The 16,922-nt window shown below is 48.8% G+C and overlaps 2 protein-coding genes across 5 annotated transcripts in view; both read right to left on the bottom strand.

Annotated features, from left to right (window-relative positions):
- LOC134430630 (beta-galactosidase-1-like protein 2) overlaps positions 1-3,830 on the bottom strand; it is a 32,780-nt gene extending 28,950 nt beyond the window's left edge. For 2 of the 4 annotated variants that reach the window (XM_063178433.1, XM_063178432.1), the window contains exon 1: positions 3,726-3,823. In XM_063178433.1, coding sequence (XP_063034503.1) covers positions 3,726-3,808 — 83 coding nt within the window. In that variant the 5' untranslated portion in view covers positions 3,809-3,823. Of the gene's footprint in view, positions 1-3,725 lie in introns of all 4 variants that reach the window. The other 2 variants (XM_063178435.1, XM_063178434.1) reach the window with 2 other exon arrangements.
- Positions 3,831-4,611: 781 nt separating this feature from the next.
- Positions 4,612-16,916, bottom strand: ACAD8 (acyl-CoA dehydrogenase family member 8). The gene is made up of 11 exons (XM_063178510.1): positions 16,815-16,916; positions 14,894-14,994; positions 14,352-14,521; positions 13,593-13,702; positions 13,065-13,141; positions 12,676-12,813; positions 11,920-12,055; positions 11,721-11,818; positions 9,415-9,567; positions 6,350-6,452; positions 4,612-5,372 (listed from the first exon to the last, which is right to left on the bottom strand). Exons 1-11 carry the CDS (start codon positions 16,894-16,896, stop codon positions 5,320-5,322), a joined length of 1,221 nt encoding a protein of 406 aa, XP_063034580.1. The 5' UTR covers positions 16,897-16,916; the 3' UTR covers positions 4,612-5,319.
- Positions 16,917-16,922: the final 6 nt, after the last annotated feature.

Consider the following 16,922-nt stretch of genomic DNA (forward strand, 5'->3'; position numbering starts at 1 on the left):
TTAATGTAATATATATCATAAAATAATAAATCAAGCCTTCTAAACATGGAGTCAGATCCTTGTCTCTTCCCTCATCCTGGGACCCCTGTGAACACGGTCACAAGAATCTTCTGGGCTTTTTTCCTTTTTAAGGAGACAAAGGACAGTTTGGTCACTCCATAAACAGGGAGCACACTCCTACATCCCAGAAGCAGAGCTGAGCAAGGAGACCCTGCTGTGTCAGAATGTGGGGTGATAACAACAGCTCCTGATGATGGTGCAGCTCAGGTAGGAGAAATGAGAACAAAACACAAATCTGCCACGTTTAAAGAGTGCCTGAGTAAGAGCAGGACCCAACATCTGCATGAGAAACAGCCAGAGAATGATGAGAGGAGGCTGGGAAATGGCAGCACTGCTCCCAAGGAATTGTGACAAATTTCAGCAGCAGGGGAAAGGGTTCCCAAGCCCCAAACAGACACTCCATGGCCACCTGCCCCTCTGTGCTGCTAAATTACAGATTATAACTTTGGCAAATGTGAAAAATGCACATTTTATGACTGGCTTTTTGAAAATATTCAAATGAATATTGTATGTGTTATGTCAGAAAGTGATGCTGCATTAATTTTCTAAAGTACTGTGTTAAATATAGTTTTAGGTTATAACATAATGTTAAAATAGAAACTATGCTATGTAAGATACTTTTTCTAAAGAAAGGACCTGCACTGAGATAGCAGCCACAGGACACCTCAATCTTTCAGAAAAAGTGAATTTATTGCTCCCTTATCAGAAGGAATGAACTTCTTCCCACCTTGCTCAGCCCTGAAGATGCTGTCAGGATTCAGAGGAAGAAGCTGACACTGCCCAGCCAGAATCCTGTGTTTGAATGAAATTTATGCATCATGGATGAGGTGTATGAATATGCAACAGGCTGTTGTTTTTAAGGGTTAATCCTCTGTTAATGTGGGTCCTTTTTTGGGCTTATTTTGTCCAGAAAAAGGTACCTGGACTGTCCACAACTCTTTGTTTCTATTGTCTCATATTATCCTAATCCAAATTGTCCAAATTATTATTATTACTCTAATTATATTACTATTTTAGAACCATTTTATTACTGTTAAACTTCTAAAATTTTTAAAAACAACTGATTGGTGTTTCTCACAGCAAACCAAACCAGCAGCTACATCTGCTTCAGTTTGCTCAAAGGGGTCTGGAGATGCAAAACTCCAATTTTTAAAGATTACGTTGGAAAAGAGTTTCCAAGTTGTTTCTTAGCTAGGTAGAGCCCCAGATTAGCCCTGCACACAGAAGTGCTGCTGACTGGTGCCAGAATGAAGGCTGGGCTCAGGAGCCACACACAGCCAGATAAAAATAAATTAATCACTTAAGCTCATCTTCTTAATCCCAGGCACAACTAACCTGGCACATTCCCATCAAGTTTCCTACTTTAAAACTCCCCACCTTCATTGTTTTTTCTCCCCAAGAAGGGCTGGTAGGAAGCTCTCAGCCTCCCAATATTTTCAACATATTATTCTGAAATATTCTAGATATCCTGAAACCCACATTTCTCATTAGGATCTGTTCAAGTAACCTCAGGAAGAAACATTTCTGTGACTCAGCAGAGCTTGATCCTGTTACCCTGAGCTGGATTGCCAGAGTTTAAAGTGTACCTGGGCTCTGTGCTTCCTCCTGAGAGCAATTTATAGCTCTCAGTAGATTTTTTTCTCACTTCTATAATGACTGAACAGGTTGCAAATAATCTTTTTTTTTCCCTTTGTTAAAGGTTCCTGGCTTTCTTTGTCATCCCTGGGAGTGTTCCAGGTCAGGCTGGATGGGGCTGGGAGCAATCTGGGACAGTGGAAGTGTCCCTGTCCATGGCAGGGGGTGGGACTGGGTCATCTTTAATACCCTTTCCAACCCAATCCTAGGATTCCATGATTCTGTGATTTCATCTCTGCCTCAGGGAAGTCTCTTTTGCAGAAAAACCCCAAAACAACCATTCCATTACCAACTAACCCCAGAGCAGAGACTCTGAAGTTGGATTGGATGAGTTAGTCCAATAAAATGGAATAAGCCTTTGTAAGATGGAATGTGAAGTGCAAAATACAACACATGGAAAAGCAAAGTGCCAATTAACTCCTGAACCAAACAGCCATGCTGCTCATGCCTGTGAAACATAAAAGTGGCTGAAGTCCTCTCTGCAGGAGAGATCTGAAAAAAAATCTCTCTGATTGAACACCAACCCTTGGTCCATATTCAGAGCAGTTGGGAGAAAAAGCTGATGGAAAAAAAACCAGCCAAACCAGGGAAAAAAGGGAGAAAAAATCCAACAATTTGTTTGCTGATACTGAAGGATGTGCTTCAGAGGACAAGGGACTGTGCTGCTAATCCCTAAGCTCCACTGAGACCTCCAAGGGCTTTGCTGTTTATTCTGGGCTTCTCTGGCCAGGGGAAAGTGAAAGCTCTGAGCTGCCCTGCACAGCCCCCCTGCTCACAGGGCATGGCTGAGCTAACAGCAGAATATTCTGTAAAACAGCTCATTCTGCACACAGGGGTTTATTCTGCACACGGGGGTTTGTGGCTACACTCCTACAGGAGAACAGATTCTGTGCCTCCATCAGGTATCAGTTTGCAATAATCCCCCCTAAGAACCCAGGTGGCACAAATCCAAGGCCAGCTGTGCAAGAATTTTGCTTCTAATTATGTAAAGATTTATTAAAGCTTTTTCCATAGCTCTGAGGATCAGGTTTACTTCCAGCTATGATTTTAAGAAGGTGTTATAAAACAATCCAGCTGGCAATAAATAACTCTATTACGTCTCCATACATATCCATGTGTATTTTCCAGCATGTCACTGCGAGGGACTGAGGAGTTTCTGACACCTGGAAGAAACACGGGGAAGAGCATCACCCCTAAAACGAACGGGATTCAAGCCAGAACCTCAAAATACTTCTTGATACTACCGGTGGGTACAGATCTGCTGGTCTGGAGGGTGAAACACGAGCAGAGAAGGAAGAGAAGAGGGTTAAACTGGACAGGTGGGCATGGCCCATGGGTGCCACACTGCTCTGGGGACACGGAGCAGGGACAGGCAGGGCTGCAGAGAGGGAAACAACGCCAGGGAGCGCGGAGCTGGGAGAGATGTGCCGGAGCAGCGATCGATCCGCGGGGCGCATCATCCACCAGCGCTGCGGTGATGCAAAGGCTCCCAAGGTCGGCACAGAAGTGATTTATAACAAACCCAGGGCTGATTTATAACGCAGAGCTGATTTATAACACAGAGCTGATTTATGGCGCTGGCAGCGCGGCTTTCCCCGCCGATATTTCGGTGATGGACAGTGTGGATATCAGGTGCAGCTTATATTTATATTTATATTTATATTTATATTTATATTTATATTTATATTTATTTAAAGCGTTGCTCATTCCGCGCTCCTTCCCACGCTCCGTTCCGCTGCAGGAATAACGGCAGCGGAGGTCTCCCGTAGGAAAGGACGGGATTGTACCGAGCCTGCCTGCCGCCCGGTAATTCCCGGCAGCACACGGGACACACGGGCGCTAATTACGCTAATTACGTTAATAACCGTTCATCCCGTGCACCGGCGCCGCCGATTCCATCCATGCGCAGTTCTCCCGCAGCCAGCCCCGCTGCCGGCGGCGGGGCCTGCGCCCGGCGGGCACCGACACCGCCTCACGCCCGGCCCCGCCGCCCCCGGGCCGCGACCCCCGCGCCCCCCGCCGGGTCTCACCTGCGCAGCAGCAGCCACAGCACGACGAGGAGCAGCGCGACGCCTCCGAGGCGGCGCTGCCGCCGCCCCCCGCACGGCCACATGGCGGAGGGAGCGCGGCCGGGCCCCGGGAGCCCGGAACCCCCGGAACTCCGACCCGGTGCCCCCCGGGCCCGAACCCCCGACCCGCCGGGCGCCGACCCAGAGCGCGCCCGCCCCGCCCCGGGCCCGCCCCACCCGCCGCCCGCGCGCCGCTGGCCACGCCCCTCCGGCCCGCCTCCCTGACTCCCATTGGCTGGCGGAGGGGCGCGCGCGCCCGAGGGGGCGGGGCGTGAGAGGGAGCGGCGAGGCCGTGAGGGAACGGCCTGAGGGGGGACGGAGAGACGGACCGAGAATGTGGAGAGGGAACATGGGAGAGAGAATACGGGAGAATATGGATAGAGAACATGGATAGAGACCCTCTCAGCCCAGGGCACCCATCCCTGGGTCTCCCCCGTGGGCAGGGGGCTGTTTGTCTTTGAGGAACAGGTGTTTGTATTTTAAACTGCTCTCACTGCCCTGTGGGGCAAATTCAATGTGCAATAAAACGAGGGAGGGGACATTCAGGGCCTGCCAGCAGCAGTAGGAACTGAGATCAAACAAGTGGAAGGTGTCTGGAATGAGTTTAAGGGTTTAAAGTCTCTTCCAACCTATCCTACTCCATGATTCTGCTGCTAATCTCTCATTTTCCCCCTGCCAAGTACTGCTGTGAAAAAAGAGCTGGCTGACCCGAAGGGGTTAACAAAGACGTTACCTAAAAAGCCCTCAAGCAGAATTATTTTGCAACACCTACTTCAAAAATTCCATGTTACCTCTGTTTAAACACCTGAAATACCACAGAAGGAAATTATCTTAATTTCCACTCCAGTAACATTTCCATCTTTGCTTTATTGATTCCAAATCAGAGAGGAAAAAACAATTTAATTTATCAATATTTTTACTCCCCTTACATTGTTCACAGCCTCACTGATTGGAGGCCACAGAACTCAATATTTCTGTACATAACCTTAGTATTTCATTTGCACTTTTGTGTTGCAAAGGCTTCTCTGAGATTAGGCACCAAGATGTGGGAATACAGAGAACAAGCAGTGGCTGGGAAAAGTTTAGGAAACCTTAGGAAAAATTTGCTGGGAAAAGAGGGAGTGCTTCTAGCTAAAGGAGAGGCATCCTGGGATAAAAACCCTTCTGGTTAGAGCCTGTGATCATCTGGGGCGCTGTGAGCAGTTAATTCCTTCAAAATAAAGATTTCAGTGATCCCATGGGCTCACCTCTGCCTGAGATTCCCATTTCAGAGGCGAGCAGCAGCTCTGGGTTTGTTTTTCCAAGGGGGATGTGTGGCAGGCAGGCCAGGAGCAGGGTTTGGAGACAGGCTTGTATTGACAGCTGTGATTTCTGGCTGCACAACGCCAGCCTGGTGCCAGGCACGGCGTGCAGCTGTGCCAGCCAGCTGTGGGTAAGGCAGGAAGGCTGTTTCCACTGGGGCATCCCCCTCTGCACTCCCAGGGACAGAGCTGGCCAGCAGGGGAGGGAAACAGGCCGGGCTGGCACACATGGAGGGATTTGAAGGCTTCTGGCTTCAGCCCTGTAGCAGATTCCTGGCCACAATCATCCTCATGACCTCGTTGGTACCTGCAGCAGGATGGGCACACAAAGGAAACACAGTTAGGGCATGCTCCAGGATTTTCCTCCTCAAAAAGCCAAGAGAATTCTCCCCTGATGCGCAGTTTACAGCACAGAGAAGCTCTTCCCGTTTAGGAGGGGTTGGGCCAAAACCCAGCTGCCGAGGGCCAGCATATTGCTTGGGAAATTGCTGCTTTTTATGTGAGTGTTGGGAGGCTGCAGGAGCAGGCACTGAGCAGAACTGGATTTACAGCAACATCTGAGCTCTCTGCTGTACATTTAACACATTCACCACACACAGGCTGCAAACCCACTGGGTGTAAGAAACAGCATGTCCCTTACCAGCTACCCTGGTTGGAGGTGAGGGCATTTCAAAGCAGGGAAAACAGAATATTTAGGAGGTGAAACTGGGATTAGAAAAGGCCAGATACTGTTAGAGACACAATGTCATGCCAGAGCTAGGCATTCCTGTGGTTAAATTTTTTAACAATGGCTTTTCAGGCCATAGATCTCAGAGAGAGGTGAGTAGGAATTTATGATAGAATTTGTTTTATTTTTAGGGTTGTGCTTTGTTTTAGGGGTGTTGGCAGCATCTAACCCCTCCCCTTATCACGGACCAAAATCACTGTTAGAGAAACGATGTCAAGGAGTGTAAACAGACCAAAATCACTGGACAGGAATTGTTAGGGAGAATCATCACATGGCCAGGAGTAATGGGATGAAACTGGACAGAGGCACTGCTAACATGACAACTAAATATATTTCTCTGCTGTAAGACTCTTAAAATAGCCAACTACATATCTTCCTCTGCCCTCACACAGCCAGAGTTCCCAACCAGGGCACTCACACACAGCACACCTCCTGCTCAGAGCAGAGCAGGGCTCTGAAACCCAAGAATCAGACTCTCATGGGAAGGTGGGAGCCTCCAGGGGGGTTTTTCTCCCAACCCCTCTGCCAACTTCCCTTGTTCCAGGAGTGTCTTTTACCTTCCAGGATCTGGTGCACTCTGATGTCTCGCACGAACTGCTGCACGGCGTAATCCTTCAGGTAGCCATAGCCGCCGTGCATCTGCAGAGCCTGGTTACAGATCTGAGGGGATAACACTGCTCTGAGCTGACTTGTGAGGACACAACAGTGGCACAAGCTCAGTAATGACCCAGGAAACTGAGCTCACTTTTTCTCCCTGGTCATCTAATCTCATCTCTTAAAAACGTGGTGTGACTGTCAGACCCCATCAGTGCTGCTCTCCATGCTAGCACATTCCCTGTTTTATGTTATGGCTGTGTTTATGTGAACAGGAATGCATAAAAATACCCAGGGATGGGTACAGAGATATCCAGGGATGGGTACAGATGCCCAGGGATGGGTACAGGGATACCAAGGAATGGGTAGACATACCCAGGGATGGGTACAGAGATATCCAGGGATGGGTACAGATGCCCAGGGATGGGTATAGGGATACCAAGGAATGGGTAGACATACCCAGGGATGGGTACAGAGATATCCAGGGATGGGTACAGATGCCCAGGGATGGGTACAGGGATACCCAGGAATGGGTAGACATACCCAGGGATGGGTACAGATACCCAGGGATGGGTACAGAGATGCCCAGGGATGGGTATAGATACCTAGGAATGGGTATAGACACCCAGGGGTGGTAACAGAAATACCCAGGGATGGGCACAGAGATGCCCAAGGATGGGTAGGGATGGGTATAGACAACCAGGTATGGGTACACAGATACCCAGGGATGGATATAGATACCCAGGGATGGGTACAGAGATACCCAGGACAGGTACAGATACCTAGGAATGGGTACAGATACCCAGGGATGGGTACAGGGATGCCAAGGAACAAGTATAGATACCCTGGGATGGGTACAGACACCCAGGGATGGGTACAGATACCCAGGGATGGGTACAGAGATATCCAGGGATGGGCACAGGGATACCCAGGGATGAGTGCAGAGATGCCCAAGGATGGGTACAGATACCCAGGGATAGGTATAGATACCCAGGCATGGGTATAGATACCCAGGGATGGGTACGGAGATATCCAGGGATGGGTATAGATACCCAGGGATGGGTACAGAGATACCCAGGGATGGGCAGGGATGGGTATAGGCACCCAGGAATGGGTATAGATACCCAGGGATGAGTACAGAGATATGCAGGGATGGGTATAGGTACCCTGAGATGGGTACAGGGATACCCAAGAATGGGTACACACACCCAGAGATGGGTACAGACACCCAGGGATGGGTACAGAGATGCCCAGGGATGGGTAGGGATGGGTATAGGCACCCAGGGATGGGTATTTTTAGGGAATAAATTGATTTTTGCTGCACTTCTGTGGTTTGCAAACCCGAACCGCCCGATCGCCACCTGGCGGCCACTCAGGGCAGGCGCTGGTTTCCATGGAAACGCGACTCCGTCCGTCCTGTCCCCCAGTTTGGGATGGAAAACGAAACAACAGCAAAAAACTCAAACTGCTGAGCACATCAACAGCTTCTAAATGGCACTGGGATAGGAAATACCAAGTTATTTTCCCCTCTTCTTGCTTTCTCTTTATGGAGACATTTTGATAAAGTAACAAAATAAGGTATTTTTCAGTGATAAGATAATTTTCAAAGCAATAATGTAATTTTTCAGCAGTCGAGGAAAGACTTGCTACCTAAAAATGATCACCCTGCAACATGCAAATTTTCCTTGGAAAATAAAAATGCTCTGCTCCCTGTCCTGTCACCCTTTTGGCCCCCTAGGAAGAAAAGTGGAAAGATGTTTGAAATCTCTGAGATTATTAATCCTGCAGCCTCCACATGTGTAATAAAACATCCTGTCCTCAAATAAGGCTCCTGTTGGCTTTGGGTTGTGTAGTGGTTTTGGTTTGCCAATTTAAAAATCTTAATTTTTAAATTAAGATTTCAGATTAAATCTTAGAACTGTTAAGATTGTTTTTAATCTTTAAAAAAAGTGGGTTTTTTTAAGGTTTCTTTTAAGGTTTTTTTAAATATTTAAGATTTAAATTAATCTTGATTTAAGATTAAATTTAATCTCAAATTTGGGATTGAATTTAATATTTAAAAAATAAGATTTTTAAAAATAATTAAGATTTAGAAAGATTTAATTTAAGAAGTAAATTAATCTTAATTTAAGATTAAGATTCAATTGAAGATTAAATATATATAAATTTTTTTTTTTTTTTTTTTTCCAAGGAGAAGATCACACTTCTTCCTGACACCCTGGCCATTAAGGTTAAATTTGAGTTTTTTTAAAAAATTAAGATTTTTCAGGGAAGAAGATCAAACTTTTCCCTGACACCCTGGCCATTAAGATTAAATTCAAGATTTTTTTAAAAATTAAGATTTTTTCAGGGAAAAAGATCAAACTTCTCCATGACACCCTGGCCATTAAGATTAAAAAAAAATACATATATTTTTCAAGGAGAAGATCAAACTTCTCCCTGACACCCTGGCCATTAAGGGGGGCATCTCCAACCTTCTAGTGAGGATTCCAAGGGGAGTTTGAGGCACCTACCCCGAAGCACTTGTTGGTGGCGAAGAGCTTGGCCATGGAGCAGAGCACGCCCAAGGTGGGTCATTAAGGGGGGCATCTCCAACCTTCTAATGGGGATGCCATTAAGGGGGGCATCTCCAAGCTTCTCATGAGGATGCCAAGAGGAGTTTAAGGCACCTAACCTGAAGCACTCGGTGGTGAAGAGCTTGGCCATGGAGCAGAGCATGGCCAAGGTGGCTCATTAAGGGGGGCATCTCCAACCTTCTAATGGGGATGCCATTAAGGGGGGCATCTCCAACCTTCTAATGAGGATGCCATTAAGGGGGGCATCTCCAACCTTCTAATGAGGATTCCAAGAGGAGTTTGAGGCACCTACCCCGAAGCACTCATCGGTGGCGAAGAGCTTGGCCATGGAGCAGAGAACAGCCAAGGTGGGTCATTAAGGGGGGCATCTCCAACCTTCTAATGAGGATGCCATTAAGGGGGGCATCTCCAAGCTTCTAATGAGGATGCCAAGAGGTTTTTGAGGCACCTACCCCGAAGCACTCGTCGGTGGCGAAGAGCTTGGCCATGGAGCAGAGCACGGCCGCGTCCTCCCGGCCCTCCTGCAGCGCCCGCGCCGCGTTGCGCACCATGAGCCGCGCGGCCACCAGCCGGGTGGCCATGTCTGCCAGCCTGAACTGCAGGTACTGCAGAGCCACAGGAGAGCTCCATCAGCACCTCACTGGGGTCTCAGCCACAGCCCCACCACTGCCAGGCAGGGCTGGTAGCCACAGCTCTATAGAGAGAGGAAACACAGCCCCACCATGCCAGGCAGGGCTGGTACCCACAGCTCTACAGAGAGAGGAAACACAGCCCCACCATGCCAGGCAGGGCTGGTACCCACAGCTCTATAGAGAGGAAACACAGCCCCACCATGCCAGGCAGAGCTGGTACCCACGGCTCTATAGAGAGAGGCAAACACAGCCCCACCATGCCAGGCAGGGCTGGTACCCACAGCTCTATAGAGAGGAAACACAGCCCCACCACTGCCAGGCAGGGCTGGTACCCACAGCTCTATAGAAAGGAAACACAGCCCCACCATGCCAGGCAGAGCTGGTACCCACGGCTCTATAGAGAGAGGCAAACACAGCCCCACCATGCCAGGCAGGGCTGGTACCCACAGCTCTATAGAGAGGAAACACAGCCCCAACCACTGCCAGGCAGGGCTGGTACCCACAGCTCTATAGAGAGAGGCAAACACAGCCCCACCATGCCAGGCAGGGCTGGTACCCACAGCTCTATAGAGAGGAAACACAGCCCCACCACTGCCAGGCAGGGCTGGTACCCACAGCTCTACAGAGAGAGGAAACACAGCCCCAACCACTGCCAGGCAGGGCTGGTACCCACAGCTCTACAGAGAGAGGAAACACAGCCCCACCACTGCCAGGCAGGGCTGGTACCCACAGCTCTACAGAGAGAGGAAACACAGCCCCACCACTGCCAGGCAGGGCTGGTACCCACAGCTCTACAGAGAGAGGAAACACAGCCCCAACCACTGCCAGGCAGGGCTGGTACCCACAGCTCTACAGAGAGAGGAAACACAGCCCCACCACTGCCAGGCAGGGCTGGTACCCACAGCTCTATAGAGAGAGGCAAACACAGCCCCACCATGCCAGGCAGGGCTGGTACCCACAGCTCTATAGAGAGAGGAAACAGCCCCAACCACTGCCAGGCAGGGCTGGTACCCACAGCTCTATAGAGAGAGGAAACACAGCCCCACCACTGCCAGGCAGGGCTGGTACCCACAGCTCTATAGAGAGAGGAAAACTTTCCCTGGGGAAGGCTGTGAGGTCAGAGAAAAGAATAAGAAACAATTCTTATCTCCACTTGCTGCACCTGGTGTTGTGCACGTGTGGAATGTGTTATGGGGATTTGGTTACCAAAGGGTGGTTTCTTACTTGGACACTGGATCCTCAATTGGACCCGTCTGGATTGGACTGTCTGTAAGGGTGATGAACTTCTTAAGAAGTATAATATAATAATATAGTATAATATCATAATATATATATAAAATAACATATATATAAAATAACATACTATATTATAATATAGTATATAATATAATAATATAGCATACAGTGAGGCAAACTCAAGGCATTGTCCTGGAGAAGGCTGTGAGAAGATCAGAGAAAAGAATAAGAAACAATTCTTATCTCCACTTGCTGCTCCTGGTGTTGTGCACGTGTGGAATGTGTTATGGGGATTTGGTTACCAAAGGGTGGTTTCTTAATTGGATGCTGGATGGTGTTTGGATTGACCTATAGGATCCATCTGGATCAGACTCTGTAAGGGTGTAAGCGTCTTAATAAGTATAATATAATAATATAGTATAGTACAATAGTATAATATAATATGTAGTATAATATATATTATAGTATAATATATATTATATAGTATATTATACATAATAGTATAATATAGTATAGTATAGTATAGTATAGTATAGTATAGTATAGTATAGTATAGTATAGTATAGTATAGTATAGTATAGTATAGTAGAATAGAATAGAAATAGGATAGAATAGAATAGAATAGAATAGAATAGAATAGAATAGAATAGAATAGAATAGAATAGAATAGAATAGAATAGAATAGAATAGAGAAATTGATCAGCCTTCTGGAATCATGGAGTCAATGCTAATTATTACCCCACTCAATGGATCATTGCTACAATTGGGGCTCAGGTCTGACACTCTTCCTTACTAGGAAAAGCATTTTCTTGACTTCTCCAGGAAAGGCCCTGTGAGGTGAGGGATGGCCCTTCCAGCATGAGGAAGGGCAGAGCTGCTGCAGGGCTCACCTGGTTGCTGGCGAGGGGTTCCCCGAACTGCTTGCGGACAGTGAGGTGCTCCTGAGCCAGGAGAACCGAGGCGTGAGCAGCTCCCAACGAGCAAGAAGCTGGTGTGAGAAGCCAAGGACACAGAGTGAAGGTGAAGCTACCTCAGACAGGCAACAGGAAGGTCCTGCCCTCCTCCCCTGGCTCTCTTTGGCTTTCTCACCGATGTTTATCCTGCCTCCGTTGAGGCCCTGCATGGCGATGTTGAATCCCTGCCCTTCAGCTCCCAGCCGGTTGCTCACAGGAACAACGCAGTCCTCAAAGATCACAGCCCGAGTTGGCTGGGAATTCCAGCCTACCTGGGAAAAAACAGAGCTCCTTCCAGACTGCCTGAGGAGCAGCACAGCTCCGACACAGAACCACCAGCCTGCTCCTATCCCCTCGCTCTCACTGCCAAGTGTCACAAAGCACCTGTGGTCTGCATGGTTTGGCATGTGTGGAAACTGGAATGGGTGTTTTTGAGAAGTGCCACAAATCCAGTGATCTTGATTTTCCTGAGACTAAAATCCTTCACTTACCAAAGGGGTGGGTATTGGGCAAACTTCACTTGGTAAAACCATGCCAGTCTGGGACTCCAATCCCATCCATGAAGAGATCCCTAATGCCTTACACAGACAAGCTCATTGGGACCACAGGGCACAGCCTCAAGCTGTGCAGGGGAGGCTCAGATTGGACATCAGGAAGAATTTCTCCGTGGAAAAGACTGTCAGGTATTGAAATGAGCTGTCCAGGGAGGTATTTGAGTGGCCACCCCTGCAGGTGTTTAAGGAATGCCTGGATGTGGCACTCAAGCGAGCATCAGTCACAGGTTGGACTCAATGGTCTTGCAGCTCTTTCCAATCCTGATGATTCTGTGGTTCTGTGACCTCTGTCCTGCACTTCCCTCAAGCACACAGGAAGCACAACCCAAGCCTCTTACCTTCTTCTCCTTCTTGCCAAAGCTGAGCCCTGGCATTCCCTTCTCCAGCACGAGGCAGGAGATGCCCTTGGGGCCTGGGCCCCCTGTGCGACACATGACCACGTACACATCGGTGTCACCTCCCCCGCTGATGAAGGCCTGCAGGAGGGCACAACGAGAAAAGTGAGGCTTTGAGGGGGGTTTGCAAACTATCCCTGAGCCCACAGCAGCAGCTGGCAGGGTACAGAAATGGAGAGGCAAAGACCCCACAGCCAGAGGCATTTAGGGACTCAGCTGGTGAAAGCTCTGCAGAGCACTTCTTGCCTTGGGAGAATGCACAGAGGTGAGGAGACAGCAGGAATGGGAAGGACAGTGAGACCCAGGCAGCTTTAGCAGGAGCAAAGAGGTACCTTGGAGCCATTGAGGATGTAGGTGTCCCCTTTCCTCTGAGCTGAGGTCAGCAGGGAAGCTGCATCACTGCCACTCCCTGTTTGAGAAGCAAGGAAGCAGCCAGTGAAGCAGAAGGTCCAGAGCCTACAAACTCTCCCTGGGACCATACCCTGACACTTGAGTTTGTACCACGAGCATCTCAGCAATCATCATCTGCCTCTCCTCAACTTCACAAATGAATATGGAAAGAAACATTTCACCTCCAGCCCTTTGCAAGGTTCATGTGCAGTTAAAGAGAAAGGAGGTGTCCTGGTTGAGGATGCTCACCTGGCTCAGTCAGGACCTTTGCAAAGTTCATATGCAGTTAAGTTAAAAGGAGAGATGTCCTGGTTGAGGATGCTCACCTGACGCAGTCAGGACCTTTGCAAAGTTCATATGCAGTTAAAAAGAGAGATGTCCTGGTTGATGATGCTCACCTGGCTCAGTCAGGACCATTGCAAAGTTCATATGCAGTTAAAAGGAGAGATGTCCTGGTTGAGGATGCTCACCTGGCTCAGTCAGGCAGTAAGAGGCAAACTTTTCCATGCTACAGAGAGATGGGCAGAACCTGTGCCGCTGCTCCTCGTTGCCAAAGGTGTCGATCATCCAAACACACATGCTGAGGTGGGAGAGAAGGAGCAGCATTCAGGATTGATCATAGGTTGTACAAGAACTTCCCTGGCTGAACAGAGGAAAGCTCCACAAGCCCTGAAAATGTTCTTGTTACACCTTCCATTCACCACAGACTCACTGCCCTGTAGAACAGCAGGTTCTGTTTAAGAGCCTCAGCCTCTCCTCCAGGAGAGGCTCAGCCCTGCTCCCTCTCCAGGAAAGTGCACCTGAAGAAAAAGCAGCATCATTGCAGCTCTCTGTGCCAAGTGACCTGTCACTGGACATGTCTGTACAAGCAGGACAGCCCTGGGGTCAGGTGGTGCCTCTGGGCTCTGTCACAGCCCAGCAAAGGCACAAAGGCTTTTTCCAGGCAGGTTACTATCTATAGACAGCTTAAGTGGCAGGGCAGAGAACAAAATCCAGAACTTAATCCCATCTTGCATGCCACAAAGCTAAAATTACTTCTTGGTGGCATCTCAGTCCTTGTGGCCTATTTGTTTACTGCCATCCAGGGATCCTCACAGGGATGTGTGTACTCGAGGTCAGCATTTAAATATATAAATAATGAGCAGTAGCCAGGGAGCTGCCTCCAGCTGGATTTAGAGCCCACAGAGCAGCCAGGCTGACACCACCCAGCCCTGCACAGACACACTCACTTGTGGATGCTCATGTAAGCAGTGGTGCTGGTACATCCTGTTGACAAAGCTTCAAAGATTATGGAGGTGTCAAGCCGTGACAATCCAGAGCCACCAACATCTGGTTTCACATAGATCCCACCAAATCCCAGCTGGGCTGCCTTCCTCATGGTTTCCACAGGGAATATTTCCTATTGGGAAATAGGAAATTGGAAAGATACCCCAATGAATATTCAGGCTTAGTTCAGTCCCTTTGGGTAGCCCTGGGCTACCAGTTTGAGTCCCACCATCCTGCAGAGTTTAAGTCAGCTGGGTGGGTCAAATTAGAGGTGATACCAACACAGACAAATTCCATCTTCAGCAGTGAACCCAAGATCCAGGTGATTGAATAACCTGGCTAGGAAAGCTTCAAGGTATTTCTAATTATTTCCCTCCCCTAGCTACAGCAGCAGCTTCAATGACAACTCCAGAGCTACTGCAGGAACCCCTCAGTGAGACCTGTGGGTCACAACATCCTAAGGAAGGAAAAAGGGAGCAGGGCAACCCTGGCGAGGCTGTCCTACCTTCTCATCCCACTCGGCCATGTAAGGAGACATCTCCTTGGCAGCAAAATCAAGGGCAACCTTTTGGAATTCCTTCTGATCCTCAGTGAGTCCAGTGGATGCTAGAAAAGGAGCAAGAGATGAGAACATGTGTCTGATGAGGGAAAGCAGCCCAACCACCTTGTCTATACCCCCTAACTCACACAAACAGTTCAGGGTCTCTGTTGCAGACACCATTCCTCTGTTCCTCAGGAATACAATGAGCTGTGCTGAGAGCATGGGGCTTTGGGAGGGGCTTTTTGGCACAAAACAAATCCAAGATCCCAGCTGGCTCTGCCTGCTCCATGGTAACTACATCAGAAAGCCAGGACAGAGGAGCACAGTCACTCCATCTCACTAAGTCTGTGCTAAAGAAATGTGAGGGAACAGTGCTGGGACTTCAAAGAAAGGAGACTGGAAGCAAATAGTACAGCAGCCCTTTGGAAACAGCATCTAAAGCTTTAGTTAGGTTCTGCATTTGAAATCTGCTTCACTGACACATAGACCCAACATTGTTTTGTTTGTTCCCCTCCTGAAATTCACAGCTATGCTGGTGCCTCAGTTTTAAATGTTGTTAGATGTTGAAGCAATTCATCTGCAAAGTGTTCTGGAAACAGAATGGCTTGGATTGCAAAGGACCCTAAAGACCATCTTGTCCTTGTTCCAACCTCCTGACACCTTCTAAGAGACCAAGCCCTGTCCAACCTGGCCTTGAGCACTGCCAGGGATGGGGCATCCACAACTTCTGGGCAACCTGTGCCAGCTGGAATTCTACCAGAGGAATTTCTTCCTAATATCTAACCTGAATCTCTCCTCTTTTAGTTTAAATCCATTCCCCCTTGCCCTATCAGTCTGCCTATATAAAAAATCACTTTCCTTCTTTTTAAAAATCCCTCTTCTTTGAGAGATATTCTTTGATTCATTATCAAATCTGAAAAACCATGAAAACCTAGGTAAGGGAAGGACATGGAGATGTCACTATAGGATATGAAACAACATGAGCACACACACCACTGCTCTTAAGGTGAAAAAAAAGGGAGTTTATTTTCTGACTCCCAACATTTATAGTTTTCTAAAAGAGACGGTGGATTGGAGGGTGACAGTGCTACCTCTCCAATGACACTGGACAAACTAACAGTTTATCAAATTTCTTCTATAAAAAGATGCAAAACAGTAAGTTATTTACAGAAAAGTATGTGAGGAAGTTTACTACAAAAATGTAAACATTAAAAAGTTTTAAAAATCTTGAAAAAATCAGAGCAACGTGGAGAGGGACAGACCTTCCTTGTGGTCATTTTCCCACTATTGAGCATGGTCTAAAGAGGTAAAAGGAGGAATATGGAGAGGGATGGACCTTTCTTTCCTTCCAGGCTCTGTCCCACTGCTGAGCACGGTCTAAAGAGGTACAAGGAGGGACAGGGAGAGGGAAAGACCTTTCCTTACAGTCTCTGTGCCACTGCTGAGCAGCACGGTCTAACAAAACAGAAGGAGGGACATGGAGAGGGACGGACCTTCCTTGTGGGCTCTGTCCCAATGCTGAGCACGGTCTAAAGAGATAAAGGGAGGGGCAGGGACAGGGAAAGACCTTTCCTTGTGGTTCTGTCCCACTGCTGAGCACGGTCTAACAAGGCAGGAGGAGGGACAGGGACAGGGATGGACCTTTCTCTGCCCTGTCCCACTGCCAGGCACCCGCCGCGCGTGTCCGCGCCCGCACCGCCCTGAACGGGAGCAGGGCCCGGGGAGGAGGGACACGGGGAGCAATGACACACGGGGCAGTGACACCAACAGCTGGGAACATCCCTCCGGGCGGGGACACGACCGGGGGGCACCGAGCCGCCGTCCGTCCGTCCATCATCTCCCCCAGCCCGCCTCCCCCGGGCCGCGGGGCCGGGCAGCTCCTTACGGTCGATGCAGGACGCGATCCCCCGGCGCCCCAGCAGCAGCCGCGCCGCCGCCCGCGGGGCCGCTCGCCACGCCATGGCCATGGCCGTGCGGGGCCGCTCCGCTTCCC

This window comes from Melospiza melodia, chromosome 29, assembly GCF_035770615.1.
Source record: "Melospiza melodia melodia isolate bMelMel2 chromosome 29, bMelMel2.pri, whole genome shotgun sequence".
In the NCBI taxonomy this organism is placed as follows: Eukaryota; Metazoa; Chordata; class Aves; order Passeriformes; family Passerellidae; genus Melospiza; species Melospiza melodia.

Excerpts from the sequence above, each read along its gene's own strand:
- ACAD8 (XM_063178510.1), bottom strand. The coding sequence starts at position 16,896 with ATGGCCATGGCGTGGCGAGCGGCCCCGCGGGCGGCGGCGCGGCTGCTG. Across the intron at positions 11,819-11,919 it reads CGGAGGCAGGATAAACATCG|CTTCTTGCTCGTTGGGAGCT; the intron begins GTGAGAAAGCCA and ends TTCTCACACCAG. Across the intron at positions 9,568-11,720 it reads AACCCCTCGCCAGCAACCAG|TACCTGCAGTTCAGGCTGGC; the intron begins GTGAGCCCTGCA and ends GTGGCTCTGCAG.